The sequence below is a fragment of the Panthera tigris genome, chromosome F2 (assembly GCF_018350195.1).
Source record: "Panthera tigris isolate Pti1 chromosome F2, P.tigris_Pti1_mat1.1, whole genome shotgun sequence".
NCBI classification, from domain to species: Eukaryota; Metazoa; Chordata; class Mammalia; order Carnivora; family Felidae; genus Panthera; species Panthera tigris.
The window spans coordinates 49,138,088-49,156,923 of NC_056676.1; the positions used below are offsets into that span (position 1 = coordinate 49,138,088).

The 18,836-nt window shown below is 34.0% G+C and overlaps 1 protein-coding gene and 1 pseudogene across 4 annotated transcripts in view; one reads left to right on the top strand and one right to left on the bottom strand.

Moving 5' to 3' along the window:
• The window catches only part of RIMS2 (regulating synaptic membrane exocytosis 2), a 601,992-nt gene that overhangs the window by 392,022 nt on the left and 191,134 nt on the right, over positions 1-18,836 (top strand). For all 4 annotated transcript variants that reach the window (XM_042972687.1, XM_042972686.1, XM_015534713.2 and 1 more), the window contains 2 exons: positions 11,096-11,275; positions 12,197-12,306. In XM_042972687.1, the coding sequence (XP_042828621.1) occupies positions 11,096-11,275; positions 12,197-12,306 (290 nt within the window). The remainder of the gene's footprint in view (positions 1-11,095; positions 11,276-12,196; positions 12,307-18,836) is intronic.
• LOC122235138 lies at positions 4,607-4,882 on the bottom strand (annotated as a pseudogene).

Consider the following 18,836-nt stretch of genomic DNA (forward strand, 5'->3'; position numbering starts at 1 on the left):
ACTGTATGGGATGGTTGAGGAAAGGGGTGGGAAAGAAAAGCATGCATAAGGATATTTGCAGAACTATCTCTGGGCAGCAGAAGCCTCTTTGAGCACCTGAACTAAGTAAGGTAATAGATGGAGAGATAGAAAGAAGACCAGAGATTTAATCAATTGAAATCAGTAATATGTGGTAAATAATAGGACTTGGACGTTGAGGGGGAGCAAAGAGTCAAGGAACACTATGAGCCTTCTAGTTTGGGTAACTGGATGCATGTAGTACCTTAACAAAGGTGAGTATCAAAGGGGAGGAATGTTTGGAGAGGAATTAGTTTAAGTGAGGGACAAGTTCAGTTTCGGAATTATTGCGAGAGTTAAGGCGAAAACTCTAGCAAGGAGTAAAATCAATAAGTTTAAAACTTATAGAAATTTGGGCTCTATAGAGCACTTTGAGAGTAAATTCACTCATAATGGGAAACAGCTACAAAAGTAAAAGTGAAAACAACCTAAGAAATAACCCATGAAATGAAGGCCAAGGATTTTTTTTCTCCACTCTGGGAAACATTAACAATTAAGTGGTAGATAAAGGAAGAGACACAGAGAAGGAAGAGTGAGAAGAATAGAGCTAAAAGGAGAGAGTTTGAAGCAGGAAGAAATAATGTCAGCAGTAAAAATAATAACTGAAAAACACCCAGGAGATTTGGCAAATGAGGAGTTATTAGTGACTCATCTCGGATGACTTCAGAAGGGTGGCAAAGGAAAAAAAGCAGCTTGCAGTAGCCTGAAACATGACTGGGAGCTAAGAAATTAGATGCATTATGAATGTGGAGGAGAAATATTGGATAGGGGTATATGATATCAAAGCAGATTTCTCTCTTTCGAATACAAAACACATAATGAGTTTGTAGACTGGAGAAAGGGATCCTTTAGGAGAAGATAGGTTGACAATATGGAAAAAGGAGAGGATGACTGTTAGAAAGGTCTTAGGTAGGAGAATGGACTCAATACACAGATGGAGTTTGTAAACAGAAAGACACTCTTGTTTATTTTTGAGACAGGAAGAAAACTGATGAGAGAGTTGAAACTAAGTAAGTTTTTAGCAAAAAGTTGTGAAGTTGAAGATAATTATGTTTCATAGCCTCAATTATCTTGCTGCTGTAAACCGAGATGATGGTGGTTGTTTTTGAGACAGATTCTTGAGGGTGGAGGCCCAAGGTTGAATATGATGTTGATTGGAAATGAGGAAGTTTAAAATGGTCATTGGTTAAAAAGTGATGGGAACTAAGGAAAACTAAAAAGATGATAGCAGCACAGCAGAAGTTGGAGGCCATGAATTTGCAGTGCGCCAAACTTTCCTGAAGTTATTCACAGTTGCCTCGATATAGAGAAATCAGATTATGGCATGGAACGAAGTTTTGGGGTTCTGATAAATGTTCGAAAGATTTGGGTTAGAAAGGAATCTGAGTGTTGATATGGGAGTGGGTCAGATGATCAATCATAGGAGTTTAGGATGGGTGAGGAAGGAAGGCAAAGACAGTGATACATACTGTCGGGAATTGGTATCGACTATCAAGTGAACATCAAGTAAAATTGGAGTGAGATTATGAGACACCTGACAGAATTAGCTATTGTAATCAGAATTTGAGATACATATTGGAACTTAGTGGATCCACAGTAGTTTTGGGGTGGGGGGTAATGCAGGAAAAATGTGAGGATGATTGAGGTTTTGAAGATCTTGTGGTTCAAGATTATTGAAGAGTTTTCTGCATGTGCACTAAAATCTCCTAGCATTACCATAGGAATCAGGATAAAGAAGGTAGCTGACAACCAGCTCCCCAAATTATCAATGACGAAGAGAAAATGATTGGAAGTTGAATAGATACTAGCAACCTGAATTTTTAATGGAGGTTCAAGCTAAGTTACATGCTTCATAGAAATAAAAATATTTACATTATGGTATGAGAGTAATGGCCAGAGTGCCTCTAGGAAGGCATCTTCTAGATCCATGGACTGTGAAATATGAAGGAATAAGTAGCTTCTCCTGCTGTGAGCGATACTGGAAGCAGAGTTTGCAAGGTTGAGCTGGATATTATTTAAGGTAGGGATATGCAGGAAAACAAAACCATTCCTTGATGATACAAGAAAGTTTGTTAACAATGGGTAAGGAGGTTTGAAAATAACAGCTAAGATAATGAGAGGAGATTGAAACAGTACGGAAGAAAGTACAGGAGGTGAAGAATTTAGATGATATCCGGGGCAGTTGAGCTTGCCCTTTACTAAGTTTATCACAAAGTTGTTCTGGTGCCAGAATTGAGACTGGTTTTGGTGATAGATCCAAGTAAGTTGCTGGGAGGAATGCCATGGAGTTTGAAGAGAGACAGTGAATGGTCTTATCTCAAGGTATTTGGGGCCATGACTAAAACCTCATTAGAGAAAGCATTCTGATAAAGTTAGTGGAGTCACAGAAGATGAGATTTCTGTATGGAATGTAGACTTTTTTTTTTTAAGTTTATTAAGTTTATTTAATTATTTTGAGAGAGAGAGAGAGAGAGCGTGCTCACACGTGTGCATGAGGAGGGGAGGGACCGAGAGAGGCAGAGAAAGAATCCCGACAGGCTCTGCTAACATGGGGCTTGATCCCACGAACCATGAGATCATGACCTGAGCCAAAATCAAGAGTCACTTAACTGACTGAGCCACCTAGGTGTCCAGTAGACTGTTCTCTTGTAGATGCCATTTTCTGGTAAGTAGTACTGAGAGCCCTTAGTAAATGTGATCAAATCCAAGTAACTCATACTTCCTTTCTATCTTAATTTCTTTGTGTTATTACCAATCTCCTTCCACCTTCTATTTGTGTTTCTGACTGTAACCTCTCTTAATGTCTTTGGAATTTTTCTTCATTAATTATTTCTCATTTCTCTTGCATTTCAATATCTCTTATTTTCATATTTTTGTTTCTTCTTGAATTAGTGATGAAATCTAGATAATACCTTCTTTCTGTTCTGCAAACCTTCAAGCTACTTTGAGAATGATTCACTTCCCTGTCTGTTAAGTCATGGTTTTGAGTATGAATTTTAAATATGCTTCAAACACTCCTTCATCAGCTCCTACGCTCCAACCCTCTATGGTTGACTGCTGCCTCCAGCCCTTTATTTTAACTTATTTTCCCTGTGATTATTATTGGCCAAGGCTTTTATATATATTTATCTGTGTGCTGCCTCTTTGCATCTGCCATTCTCGAATACTGCCTTTTTAAAGTTTCTCTAATGCATTACTATCCTGATTCTCATTCTATCATCTGACTGTTCTGTCTCCTTCTCTTGTTTCCTATTTCTCACATCCTCAACTTTTTGACTGTATGTTGACCTATATCCCATCATCTCTGTGGCTTTGACCCAAACTTCCAGTAGCTGGTATAGTTCCTGGCCTATAATATGAGCACAATAAGTAGTATTGAAATAATGAATCAATTAATCAATCAATCAATCAATCAATACTGAAATATAATACTGTGCAATGACTTCTCAAACTGTATCTCCAGTACAACTCTCTCCTTTGAAGGCCAGATTTCTCTACCTGATTGACCTCTGTACAGAATATTCTTCTATCTCTCACAAATTTAAGTTCAAAACTGGAGTTACTATCCTTCCTCCCTAGAATTCTTTTATTTATATTAATAGATCATCATTTCATTTTGGAGGCTGGGAATTTCAGGTTTTTGCTTTGGCTTGTTTATTTCTACATTTAATTCATATGGGGATGTCAAACATGTTTGAGAGGGGAAAAAAAAAAGTCCTTGCTATTGAACACTTTATAGTTCAGTGAAGTTAACAGACTTCTGAACCAAGAAAGCTCAATTCTAGTTCCAGCTCAGAAAACATCTAATTGTGTGACGTATCCCAAGTTTCTGTGAGCCTTAGTTTGCTTATTTCTAAAAAGACCAGAGATTGGATTATATGACCTCTGAGATTCCTTCTAATCCTAACATTCTGTTTGTATAATTCTGTATATTGTGCATATTCTATGTGCTATATATTTCATATTCTGTACATTGTGATTTATAATGTTTGTCATCCATACCTTCTTCTCTATTTTTACCCCTATTACCATAAGTTAGCCTTTTCCTACTCTACTTCATTCCATACACTACTGCTGAATTCGTCTTCCTAATTCATTACGTTATTTACAAATTACCTTTGTTCAGAAGCTTTAGGTGACTCTCGTAGAAAATTAAACCCTGCCTAAGCTTCTTTACTAGGCATTTAAGATCTCTATAAACTGAGTCCAGGCTAATTTTCTAACTAATATTTTGCCATATTTTAATTTCTGCATGTCCAGCATTTCCATTTGCCTCTTTTTCCCTCCAACCTGATTTGTTGAACATAACAAAATTCTGTATACAAAATGACCTGGACCTGCTACTTCAAGCTGTGATTCTTCCTTACTAGTATTCTTACAAGTCAGTCCATACAGTGTAAAAAAGCTTACTCTAAAATTAATAGAAAAGTGCCTAATGTACTTTAAATGAACGACCTAACTTCTGGAACTTCAATAGCTCTATAAGACACTTAACATAGGTAGAATTAAGTTCGTCTATGACAGGCTGCTGGAGAACGGATAGAAGACATCAAAAGGTCTGGCTGTGTACTGCCACTGTGATACCGTCCTGCTTCTGGATCATAATATTCCCATTATCTGATTCTAGACACATCACAGGAGTATCAGTGGGGTCGGAAGTTAGCCCAGCTGCTTGCTGAGCTAGAACAGATATCACCCCAGCATGCTAATCTGACAGGATCTCACAGCAGCCCAGATTAAGTCCTAGTGAATCTGTGGCCAGGATTCAAACAATGGGCGGATTCTTCATTGTGTCCTCCAGGTGCTGCTCCAGAGTCTCCTCCATCACACCCACTGCCCCCCCCACCCCCGCCAACCCCAGCCGGGGACCCTACAGCACATCGTGTCCCTTCTCTACCGCATGTCTCCTGCCCGACTCCTTTATGGTCTCCATCTATCTGCTGAAACTTCTCCATCTTTTCGTGCATGTTGTCCATCTTTTCTAATATAGTCTTTAATTGTCAGTTAGACTTATTTGAAATTCCCTAATAGTTCCAAAATCTGTGTCATCTCTGAGTTTGACTCTGTTGATTGCTTTGTCTCTTGACAGCGGGCCCTATTTTTTCTTGCCTTTTGGTGTTTCTGGTCATTTTTTATTGACTATTAGACATCATGTCATCAGTAGTGACTGAGGCAATCAGTATTTATGCCTGAAAATAGGCATACATCGTGTTCTGTTAGACTGTGTACGTGTGTGTGTGTGCGTGTGTGTGTGTGTGCATGTTGGGGGGATTAATCCTTGGACTACTACCTCTGACTGTGTGATTGGTACCACATGAAGTGGCAGCTAAGGGCAGGTGGTAACAGTATGTCTGAGATATTTGCACTATACCCATTCCACTCTCCCTGTAAACCTAGCTAAACAAAGGAAGGTTGGTGAATTGTTCAATGATGATTAGTGAAACCGTTGAACATAGCATTCTACTATGAGGACCAGCCCTCTTCACATTTATACATATATTACAGTAACAATGCATAATTTGGTCCTTTACAAACACATGTTTAAAATGTTTGTTATTTCAGACTATTTGAGGACCTGGGAAGGGAAAACATGGGGGGTGCCCATCCCTTGGTGGAGTAACATTAATTTCTTACAATTGACAAATGTTTTTAAGCTTTAACATCCACTGGAAAATGAAAATTATTTAGTAAAGTAAGCATGTTATAGATTATAGATAGTAATTATATTATCTCAGGATTTTAAACATATATATTTTAATAATCTATTAATTTGCTGCATGTTAATTGTTGCTGAGTAAATAATTAATTCTGCTTACTTGTAGTTTTGTTTCTGTTATTTTTTGAAGTAAAAATTGAATAACAATGAAAGTTATAAATATTTAATAAAATAGTCAAAATATCCTCAAGACATTTACATCTTATACGTTTCTGTGTGTGCATATTTAATAATACAATATATCTTTATTTTTCAGTATTGTATTTGTCCCTAATTTTCTTCAGGAAATGGAGATATTTAATCTTTTTTTCTTGCTATCTCCTACAATGACTAATGACTATTTCTAAGAAAATACTTCTCTAGATTTGTTTGAGCACTTCTCTTTTTTGGTGATAAAATAGACCTAAGGGTGATAGTAATATGTTTTTCTACATTAGAAGTGTCTTGCTTTCTCACATCACTATATGTATTACTGCTGTTTCACATCTTCGATTGTTAACTTGGCTGACACTGTATATTGCTGTTATTGTTGAGTAAACTCACTTTTAACTAATGTACAGAATTTGCATTTAAGTGAACAGAAATGTTCTGTAAAGAGATGCCATCATGCCTAGAGATAAATCGACCTATCTTCCACCAAAATAATAAAATGTTCCTATTCGTACACAATATTAATTAATTAATTTGTTTATTTACCATGATTTCCATGGTGAGTATTTTGTGTATTGCAATTCTCTTTACTTTGGAAGCAATACTAAAATAATATAAACTACAGTTTTTACAAATTTAAACTTGTACATTGTAATTTATGATGAGCACGAAAATTATAGAGTTGAGTCATATAATTACTTTAAATTATTTATTATGTAAATATGTATATATGTTTTATTAATCACTCTAAAATGTCTAATTTTAAGATATTATCATGTAGTTATTTCTTCATTATGCAGCTAATGCTCAGAAAATCTCTAGACATTCAATAGATTTTATCAAAAGCATAATGCTTCTGCTGTTAATCAGCTTATGGTATTACACAATATAGATACAGGGAAGACATTTCTTGCCCCAAACCAGAGATTATAATTGTTGTCCTTCAGAGATACACTTACATTTTTCTTTTTTTAATTTAAGATTTCAGCTTTAGGAAAATAATTTCTTTGTGAAAAAAAAAGAATTTTTAAAAAGCTTCACTTTCTACAAGTTTATTTTTTAAGAAAACCACTTACATTTATTTATGGCATCTTTACAATCTAAATATGAAAGAAGCCTGTCTAATGTATCATAGACTGTAAGTTCTGAGTTATGTACTAGGACAGTTTCACTGACATCTGAATGTTACTTTGAAATTTTACATTGTGCTGGTTGTTTTTTGTTGGTTTGTCTTGTTTTGTTTTTTGAGTATTCTGAGTATTCTTTTATCACACCTACAGAGATGCTTTACATTGAGCTTTTGTTGATCTGGAATCGTAGCACTGTGATGGTTGAATGTAAGTGGTTGTAGAAACAAATGCCCACTGCCCTATTCTTTCCTGTTACACTGAGTAACTCCCTTGTGCTTGAGAGTCCTTGTGATTGAGTCACAATCCCTTGTGATTGAGAATAGGAAAAGTGAATAGCACAAGTGATGAAATACATAAAAGCTGTGTCAGATACGTGAAAATTTAACAAATCTTTTAAGAGCAACTGTACTGGGGGAAAAATGATCAAACTGGACAACTTCACTGGATGATTATAAAATTATTTTTCCCTTAGAAATCCTCAGCTCAAATTCTGCATGGGCTATTGTATGCTTTTAAAGCAGGGTTGCTACAGTTTTGGCTATTGTTATGGTATTATCAGTTGATATGAATTAGCTCTGTTTGTAGAGGGCTATTAAACAGTATCCTGTGCAAACGCTTGCAGTTTGGAATACGGGCCACTACATGACACAGAGCAATAATCTGTATTTATCCAGGTAAATGATACATGCAGAAATCTGAACTATTTTACTCATATGTTACAAAACATTAACAATTTATTTAAAAAAATAGAACGATGATAGATATTAAATGACTTTTTTTTTTTAGATATTATATCACTTTTCAAAAACAACCAAACTACCTAAGAAAGATTTAAATTTATAGGTATATGGTTCCTAACCTTTTATATGGCTCGCCCTTTGGCAGTCTTGTAAAACCTATGGCCACCCTTTTTAGAAGAATGTTTTAAAATGCATAAAGTAAAATAAGGTAAATAAATGCAGTTACAAAAAAAAAATACATTGAAATATATACTCCTAGTTAAAAACCCTAGGCAGGCTCTAAAATATTTTATGCCTTGCAAACGCATATTTCCCACGTTTCAGTTGCTACCATTGAAAATGATTTATAAGTTCTTTATCTTAAAATTAAAATTCACTAAGAATTTAGGTGGAAGTCGTCAAGTTTTATATCTCAGTCTCTTAAAGAACCTGCTACGAGATGGGGCATCATAGGTGACACTTAGGCACTGCTACTTTCTTTTTTTTTTTTTTTTTTTTTTTTTTTAATTTTTTTTTTTTCAACGTTTTTTATTTATTGTTGGGAGAGAGAGAGACAGAGCATGAACGGGGGAGGGGCAGAGAGAGAGGGAGACACAGAATCAGAAACAGGCTCCGAGCCATCAGCCCAGAGCCTGACGCGGGGCTCGAACTCACGGACCGCGAGATCGTGACCTGGCTGAAGTCGGACGCTTAGCCGACTGCGCCACCCAGGCGCCCCTAGGCACTGCTACTTTCAACTTTCTCAGCTCTTGTCTTAATTCTTACCTAGTAAGACTTATTCTTACCCTTGAGCGGGAGCCTGTGTTGATCTTCTCTTGTGTTTTCAAAGTTTAAAATATGGTTGCTTTCCATTCCCCTTAACGATCTATGATGAACATTTCAGGAAACTGCCACCTTCTAGTGTGGCTCTTTTTGTGTTTCACTGATTAGCCAATTTTCCTTTCATGCTACAGAAATCAGATAATTCATATTATTTATGAATATGGAGAGAATAAATATAAGCAAAATTTAAAACGTTGACATAGTCCTCAAACAGCTCTTCCACTAAAGAGGAATTTTCCTAAGGGATATTGCCTAAAGAGTGGCCTATTTGCTTTATAAGTAGTGGTATCCTTTTAAGGACATAGAACACAGCAACAAATTTGAAATAATTCTCCGGATTTCACTCACAATCATGTATTTCAATTTTTAAAAATGTAGTGTCAAAGAAGTAAAAATGTATGTCCTAACATATTACTTTTCACTTGGAAAAATTGCTTGATAGGATCAGAATAAATCAAATTTTGCATAAGTACATGAGAGATTAGCCTCATTTTATGTTAGGGTGGTCATAGACATTCTACCAAATTTTGTTGCTATGTCTTACAATGAGATAAGCTTATTGTTAACGTAATAGGAAATCTGAAAATAATGTAATTATTGATACTCTCCAAAAAGATAGGCTTTAAGGACTCTAAGGGATATATGTTACGTTGCTTCTGCTTTTTTATTGTGGTGAAGGTATACAAAGATAATGTACATTAAAAACACTTAGCAAACTATTGAGCACATTTATTTCTAAAGAAAAGTGTTTTCTCTCAAATAGTTTTTCAGGAACAAAAATAAAATTGGGATTTTTTTTTTTTATACTTATCAGGTTGCCTTTTTCATCTCTGTCTTTGAAAGTAACTGAATATGTTATGTGTATTTATACTTGGTATATATCAGCTTTTTTTTTGATATATCCTGGATATACTTATATAAAAATGCTAAACTTAGGAAATCAATCATATCATGGTATATAGTTTTTAAAATATTTAAAAATGATTTGACTTCTGTTACCTTGTGAATTTAAAGTGTGAGAGAATCGCAAGATATGTTGTAGAATAAAAACCCAGCACTCACTTCCTAAAGTCCTCTAATCTCATGTGTGCTGGTCTAAAATTGTGTGCCATGTAATTAATTACATGTAGGAAATTGTGTCCTTTCTTTTCTTATTTTTCTTTAATTGCGTGCATTTTTCATTATCAACAATAAGATTGAGAGAACTTATAGAGAAAGTGGAAGTTCTTTACATTAGTCTTGGGCGAGACTAATGCTTGGTCCATAATACAGAAACATTTCCATTTCTGTGGTTACAACTAGATGGAGAGGTAATAAGTTTTGTAGGTATTACGTTGGTATATGGAGCTCTTGAGCCAAAGTTAGTGTTCTTGTGTTCTTAGGGTTGTGTCACAGAAGGTGGGGCTGGTGTTAGAAAACACTTATTGATCACTTGTTAGGTGTTAAAAGCGTTATGTTTGATTCCAGGGATATAAAAATCAGTAATGATGGGTTCCTCACATTTAAGTATACTTCTTTCAGCAAGGATTAGGTTTTGATATTGGACTTGTTTGTGGTCAAAGAGATCACACTGTTTCAGAACCATTATTATTTCAATCAGTTAATACCCTTCTGAATTGTTGGTTTTTTTTTAATGTTTATTTATTTTTGAGAGAGTGAGAGAGTGAGCAGGGGAGGGGCAGAGAGAGAAGGAGACACAATCTGAAACTGACTCCAGGCTGTAAGCTGACAGCAGACAGCCCGATCTGGAGTTCAAACCCAGGAGCTGTGAGATCATGACCCGAGCCAAAGTCAGACGCTTAACTGACTGAGCCACCCAGGCATCCCAATACCCTTCTGAATTGTATTGGTTGGCATTGCTAAAGTGCCCCGAGATAGGTGGCACAGATTGGCTGACTAACCAGCTTTCTGTGATTTTTCTTGTGGACCATGTTTACATATGGCTACAGCCTGTAGGGTTGCAGTGGTTTCTTAACAACCTTTTGATTCTTCTGTTGGAATGTTGGGATGTATCACTATACTATGTTTGTGCTGAAAGCCTTTTAATATCTCAGCTGACACGCTAACAATCCGCCTTAGGGGCTTTAGGATTAATGCTTGTATGTTCTTCACTCTCGTGAAAATGTTAGGCTAAGCCGTTGAATTCTTGGAAAATAGAATACTTCACATATTTCACATGTTTCATTTAGGGAATTCATTTTGGAACGCAGGCAGTTTTGGTTGTCATTGATTATAACTGAGCAACTCCTCTGTCATCTCCACTGGGAATGCCATTAGAGGCAGATTGGGGTTTCCTTAGAAATTCTTAAGTTTAGTGAGACTCGCTCAGAATATGTTGGGGAAGAGAACTTTTTTTTTTTTTTTTTACAAATTCGATAATTTTAAACAATTACCTTTTTCAAAATCAGTTTGATGCATCATAACCAAATAGCAGAAGGGCACTAAAGATCAACTGAGCTGCTTTTTGACTAACATTTCAGGGATTGTGAAGCAGCAGATAGACAGCCATATCACAGATCCAGACCAACAGAACAACGGCCTCTCCTAGAGCGGACCACCGCCCGCTCCAGATCCACTGAGCGTCCTGATACAAACCTCATGAGGTCGATGCCTTCATTAATGACTGGAAGATCTGCCCCTCCTTCACCTGCCTTATCGAGGTGAAAGATAAATCAATCGGACTAACCTCCCCTTTGCCCCTTCAGCACACCTATTTATTTTCCCAGCAGCTAAATGGTCTCTTCTATCATCCTTGGCTGATCACTAATAACAATTGATACTAACCTTTTCAGTGTAAGCACACTATTTATATTCAGCGGATATAATAGTGTGTGGCTACCATTGTAATTTGTTTTTAACTGTCCTGACCACATCTGTTTTGTGATTTCTCATTTATCAGGAGTCCTGGGTAAATCCCCCCATAATGCACTTCATAACTATCATGTTCTTCTCCTACAGAATGAGAAATTGTTTGTGTCCATTAGACATCACTTTTGGAACAATCATCATAATGACAATAAATAAAGCCAGATTTTTAGTTTCTTTCTATCCATACTAGTATCATGTATTAACCAGTGTCTTCTTTAGCTGAATTTTGAATTGTTCAGGGTTTTGTTTGTTTGTTTGTTTGTTTGTTTTTTGTAGTTTCATGAGATATTTTCTAATAAAGGGATATCCAATATAAGCCTGAGTAGTAATCTCCTTGGATAAAGGCAGGGAGGTTAGTGCTGAGAGTTTGAAATCTGGTAGAAAGAAATGTAAAGCATTACTTTTTATTTTTTGAGCTGCAGAACTCCTGTTGCTTGCATATAGATAGAATACTAATTTACATTTAACAATTCCATGGATGTTACTGTAGGATTCTGTGTGCATGTATCTGTGTATGTATGCATATTACACAAAAGTAGAAGCATCTCTTGACAATCATTCAAATATCCATATTTTGTCCTTCTTTCCTAACCTTTTAATCAGCAGCTAAACGTCTTTTAAAATTGCACTTGCACAGCTATCATATGAACCAAATGTGTTAAAATTATTTAACTCATGCTACTGAAAATGAACATCAATGATGTATCTTGTAGGTCTCATCCTCGTACTGGGTCTGTCCAAACAAGCCCGTCCAGTACTCCAGTAGCAGGACGAAGGGGCCGACAACTTCCTCAACTTCCACCAAAGGGAACACTGGAGAGAAGTAAGTTTTATTTCTAATTATGTCATATAGGAAATACACATGGAAGCTAAGGTGAATCAAGATTTTTTTTTTACTACCTTGTGTTAGTTTTCTTCTTTTGTTAATTGAACGCCTTAGCCGCATTTGCCAGTAGTTATGTTTATAAATATATTTATAAATGTTACCTGTTTTGCACTTAAAATTTGTAATATTTGGAGATAAAATAACCTTCCGTTATTGCTCTTGCACATTTTCAAGATTTGAGTAAATGCATTTTAAAAAGTAAACTTAATGCTCTTAAATAAGCAATTGGATGATATTTCTTTGCTACAATTAAGTTTATGTAATTGTTGACAGTTACATAAAGTTTATTAGTAACTAGCCAAATCAATTTTCACACACTGCAAAGGACTGGTTAGCTGATGCACAACAATGGTGATCCTTCTCAAAACTGGAGTGCCAGAAAAAAGGTAATCATGAATATACAAAGAAAGATGCATGTTGTACTGATATTTTAAATACTTCCAAATTTTTGCATAAGAAGCACTATTTGCTTATACACAGATGAACATACTCCCCAAACATCTATAAATTCTGGGATAAAGGACCTCTAAAAGCATGGATGATAGAATATAATAATTTTCAACCTCGTTTTTTAAATGGTCCCTTTATTTAGTAACTGGATGTGCTTTCCCAAAAAATACATATATATTTATATATATATTTAAATCACCATTTAACTTTTCTTTAATAGATGATGATACATACATTCTGTATCTTTGGAAATTTCTGTTGTTTTTAACCCCTGTGCTTTGGTTCCCTTTTTTGTTTTGTTTTTATTTTGTTTTTCCTAGACAATGGAGTCAAGGAGATAGAACCTTATGAAGGTCTGTACATAAAGGAGGGTTTGTTTTATGCTGACAGCCTTTTTGGGGGGCTACGGAAGCAAAAATAAACCCAACTGCAATTGATGTCCCTCCATTGTAAAGACTTTTATTTACAGTAAAATGGTTTTGTTTTGTGACTTTTGGTAAAGCACTCAATTTTTGATTCACTTGGAAATTATGCCAGGGAGTTAAATTTCTTTGCATCATTGAAGAGTGCAAAGAGTTGAACTTTTCTTAAGTGAAATGTTCTGTTGCACATCTTTTCTTAAGATACAATGTTTTTTTAAATTTTTTTCATCTGCCTTTCAACCAGAATTCTGTTTAATGCAAGACCTTAAGCAAAGATATCAATTGCAGTCTGTGTTTATGTTACTGAAGATGTACACCTAGTCTAGTTCCTCTTATCATCAGATATTTCATTTTGTATTTATGATGATCTTTTAATTATTAAATTTGTCTTTCTAGAAAAGAAAGTTGTTGAATTAGACAGTGGTTGTGGTTTGTATTCCCTACATCACCTTTCATGTTGTACCAAGACTGCTTACAGTATATCAAAGTTAAATATGTGCAGTTTTATTATCAATAGTACGTTATGACTCAAGAGAAAATATTGAGTCATGATCTATGGAGTGTCATACATTCACTAAATTAATAACAATTCCTCTGCCAATGATAGAATTCTAAAATTAACTTTGTAAATTTAAGGAATTGTTCACTTTTATTTACTTACGAATTTCCAGCACGTAGAATAATGCCTGGCACATTGTAGGTCCTCGACAAATATTTGTTGAATGAATGCATGAAATATTGTTTAACAATTGAAAAGTTCCTTCACATAGTGCATTATGGATCACTAAAATAATCTTGCCATTCTATAGATGTTTGTATTAAAATGTATATTGCTATCACCTCTTTGTAACAAAATTTTAAGTGCACTACCTTTGGGCAGGGATATTTTATTGCTTTAGATAGATATATAGATATCTATATCTATATATATAAACTTGGAACAAGTTGTGTTCTTGTTAGTTGTTGAATGATTTATCGACTTCTATATTGAGGTTCTTCCTATGCTATGTACAATGATTTTAAACAACTCCATGCTGTTGTGACTAGTGCTAATGTGCTGCCTGATAAGGAGATTATAGCAGCCCTTCTATAATTCTCAATCATTCGCATTATAATGGGTGTATATAATTTTAAAAGTACTTTCCAAAAGGAAAGTTCTGTAGAACATATGAAATTTTTTATCTCCCCAGGATTTTTAAAGATAGAGTTTTGACCTCATTTGTTGGCATATGAAGTCACAACTTTTTAAAATTCACTTTTAATATCTTTTATAGCCATAGTCTATTGAGATATGAGTAGTTCCATTCTTTGTAATAATAAATCTACCCGAAAGCCAACATAGAGCTGATAATGAAAGTCAGGGTTGAAGAAGTTTTTAATGGGCTTATCAACAAACATTCTATATACCATCTAGTTTCTGCCTTGTAGAGTCTATTCAAACCATGGTTTTCCTTTAATGTCCCTTTAATTGTAATTCTTTTTTCTTTTTTATAAGTAAAAGAAAGGGGAGCCTAAGCCACCCTTGTTATTTCCACTATGAGACAAAAGGACTTGTTTTTCAGTTTTTTGTTTGTTTTGTTTTGCTTGAAGGTATGGATGATTTTAACAATGTTTTTGTAAATGTTGATATGAACACTTAAGTAGATACATAATTGTGTAATTTTCTTTAGCTTTAAAGGAGATATAAAATATCTCTTTTAGAAGTTTCGACTTCCCACTGATGTTAACGGTACATGAGCCAAACTAGGCTATCAATAGGTGGTCTAAATCAAATTGTGTCTGGATTATCACTCAAAAGTTATCAGAAGATAATTTAATGGCATTATTTCAAAATCACAGTAATGACACATTTATTTATCTAATCCTGTTCAACAGCTAAAAAATGATCAACTCCTAGTTTAATTCCTTTTGATTTGGGTTATATTTTCGTCTATTAATGAAATTAATTTAAAACTTTATAGATGTTGGTTTTCACGATGGTACAGTATTAGTTACCTTCTCCTTGTTTGAGAACCAGAGTAAACAGGAGCAATATAAGAAAAGTACAATGTACTAAACACCTGTTAAGGTATTATTATTTTTTAAAATTTTCTCCAGACCTTGATGTACTGGCATTTTGTAAAAGTAAAAAAGAGTTTATGTATCATTTTTTGGTTCTGTAACATAAAAGGTGCATAATATTATTTTTCTAAGAATATATCAAGCTTATAGACAAAGTATTTTGACTACTTTACACAGTTATCAAATACCACAAATATTTTAGGGGCCACAATTACTCTTTTACAAATCAAAGTCAACATAAAAGAAGACAATATGATAATTTATTAATAAAATACTTATTTACTTACATAACATGTCAGAAACTTATTAAATAATCTCTTAGTCTCCTTATCGTCACTCACTATATCATGAATAATTTGACATTTGTGTCACTGAGAGTAACAAATATATACATCTGGTCTTATTTTTTTCTTTACTTCTGCAAATACAGAAGTTAATGAAGAAACGGGGCATAAGGAAGAGCAGTGGGGAGAAAAGCAGGGTGAAGAGGTCAAGGCAGGTCTGTCTGTGTGTCTAAAATAAATAACTGAATGTTTGGGAAGTATGACTTTTATAAATACTTTTATATGACTTTTATAAATAAGTATGACTTTTATAAATATGTCATACTTTTGGGAAGTATGACATTTATAAATGCGCAATAAAGAATAGATTGTTTTTCAGCACTAATTTTTAAATAAATTGTCTAATTTTATTGATGGAGAAATATTACATAAGCTATCTAGATAACTTATCAGAATATTTGATTTATCCATTGGAACATGTTCCTTAATGTTAAAATCAAACTAAAATTGTAGACAATGCGTCTGACCAAATTTATACCTATCTTTTACCCCAACTCTGTATTCAATTCATCTGTTTATTAAAAACTGTTTGAGTATCTACTGTGGGTTACACTGAGTAGAACTATATCGCAATCCTAGCCTCCTCTCTATAAAAATTTTGGTTTTGTAGAGGCAAATTGTAAGTAAATATAGAGCAGAATATAAATTCCATTAAAGCTTTTAGAGGCTACCTCTATTTTCTTCATCATTTTTTCCTAAAATAAACATTTACCGTACATTCCTGTTTTCATCCCAGCTCAATATTGCTCTAATGTTTATTGACAATCATAATTTCTTCCCAAAGAGTCCTCCTTCTAAGTGGTGTGGAAAGAGCCTTCATTGTGTTTTTTTTAAAGTCCCTATTACATTTATATATCATAATATCTCTTTCCCTATATTAGACACTCAGTATTGACATTTGTGATGCGTGTGAATATACTTTCTTAAATTAAATAAACATAAATATTCTAGTACAATCCTATTCTATTGAAATGTGTGGCATTAAAGTCGGAAGTTTGGCTTCGTTGGGCATGTTAAGATTCTGAGGAAAAAAAAGTGATGGTCATGTTATTTGCCACTTTCTTTGTCAGAATGTTCCTGAAAGGATTTAAAACTTAAAATGTTACATAATCAGTAAATACATGTATATACTTCTTTTTTCAAATTATCACTCTTTTTCTTTGAAACACTGAATTGAATCCTAATCTTTTCTTAGCTGTCAGTTTAAAAATTTTTTTTACTTTCTTTGAACAATAACTTTAGACCTAATTTTACCCTGTTTAACTCATCACTTTTTATTCATGAACAGTACAGTCTCCTTTATATGCCTTATGTTCTCTCCTTTCTCATTGTGTGAAAGCAATTTCCTTATGTCATCGATGCATTCTGTCAGTATATATAGTATAAGACACAAGACCTCTTAAACTGTAGTTGCTGATTGTCAGTAACTATTTTCAATGTCGAAAGACGAGAAGAATCATCAGAGTGCATCTGATCATGAAAACAAAGGCAAGTGTAGCTGCATATTTATAAAAATGTATAACTGTCTCTGTTCTGAATAGCTAATATTTTAACGACTAGAATGTCACACATCTTCCATTTTCCTGCAGTGCTATAGGAATAACCTGTTTGGAGCATACCATAAAAGTGAACTTCATTTTAATTTACGTGTGCAATTAATGTTTTCCTATTTGCCCATTCCTATATATCTCATATCAGTCCATATGAACACTGAAATGCTTTCACACTGTTTATGAATTGGCTTCCACAGGAAAGTCATTTTGTTGGATGTCATTAGTTTGGGGGCTTCAGTGGTAGTTAATATCATTTTTATTTATTTTTCACTTCCTTAAGATAAAGCCTATTTGTTGGACCAGTTTGTTACCTATGCTTTATTCTCAAAACTAACTTAGTGAATTATGTCAATTATTAAATTAGCATAAAACCACAACTACAATCTTCTAATTTAGTATAAAATTACTCCTTATTCCTCATTTTATTTTTGTTCCTACTACTTTTATCATAGGATGGGAAGGATATACTTTACTTTTGTGTTCATTAATGTGAGGTGTCATGTTTAATGCATGAATTTGTTTCCCTAGTGTGTGATTTCATCTTTTGTGGTGTGCTTAGTTTTATTTGGGTTGTTAGTGACCTTAATTACTAACCGCTATTGTCTGTTTTCAATGTTAAAAAGACAATGAGGGAGAAACACCAAGCTCATCTAATAATGGGAAAAAAGGCAAGTCTAATATGAACTTAATAGTGACTTTCTCTATATTAGACACTCAGTATTGACATTTGTGGTGTGTGTGAATATGCTTTCTTAAATTAAATAAACATAAATATCCTAGTACGATCCTATTCTATTGAAATGTGTGGCATTAAAGCCAGAGGTTTGGCTTTGTTGGTCTTGTTAAGATTCTGAGGAAAAAAGTGATGGTCATGTTTTCATGCAAAAAACACAACAAAGATATTTTCTAATCCAGAAATTGTTTTAAAACTGAACGATTTAAAAAATATTTTAAAGCAAAATTTTAAAGTAGAAAATGACATGAACTTAATTGTGAGTTCAACAATATTAAATGAACATATATAATATTTGTAGTTCACAGTTTTATACACATGCATTAATATATTGCCTGGGTGAGTAAAAAGATGATCAATTTCAGTACTTAGATTTAGTTTCCTTGTAATTATTGGTGACTTAATTTTTTAACCCAGCACAACTAACTTCTGTCAGGAAAAGTAGGACTGTATATGTGTTGTAGTAATTGCTAATCAAATATAACTACATGTACTGACCGAGAATGTCGGCATTTTAAGACGGTTATAAAAAAAATCGTTGTTCTAAAATTTCTCTATATCATTACAATTTGCCCTTGTTATGGGCCAAATTAAGAAATTAATAGCTTATGTGTCAGTAATTTTTAGTTACAATGTCTTTTAGTCTTGGATTCTTTCTGTCCTGTCTTTGTCTGTTATGAGTACTGTCTACAGTGTTGGGTGTGATATTTAATTAGCGTTAAGATAATTTAATAATGTTTCTTACTGTGGAGTGTCATTTATTTACACCCCTCTCAGCATATAATTCTTAAAATATGCTAAGATAGGTAAAAAAAAAAAAGAGAGAGAAAATAACATAGCAAAATAAATAAAATGAAATCAAGTATTATCAAATATTAACATTCTCCATAAAACAATAAAAATT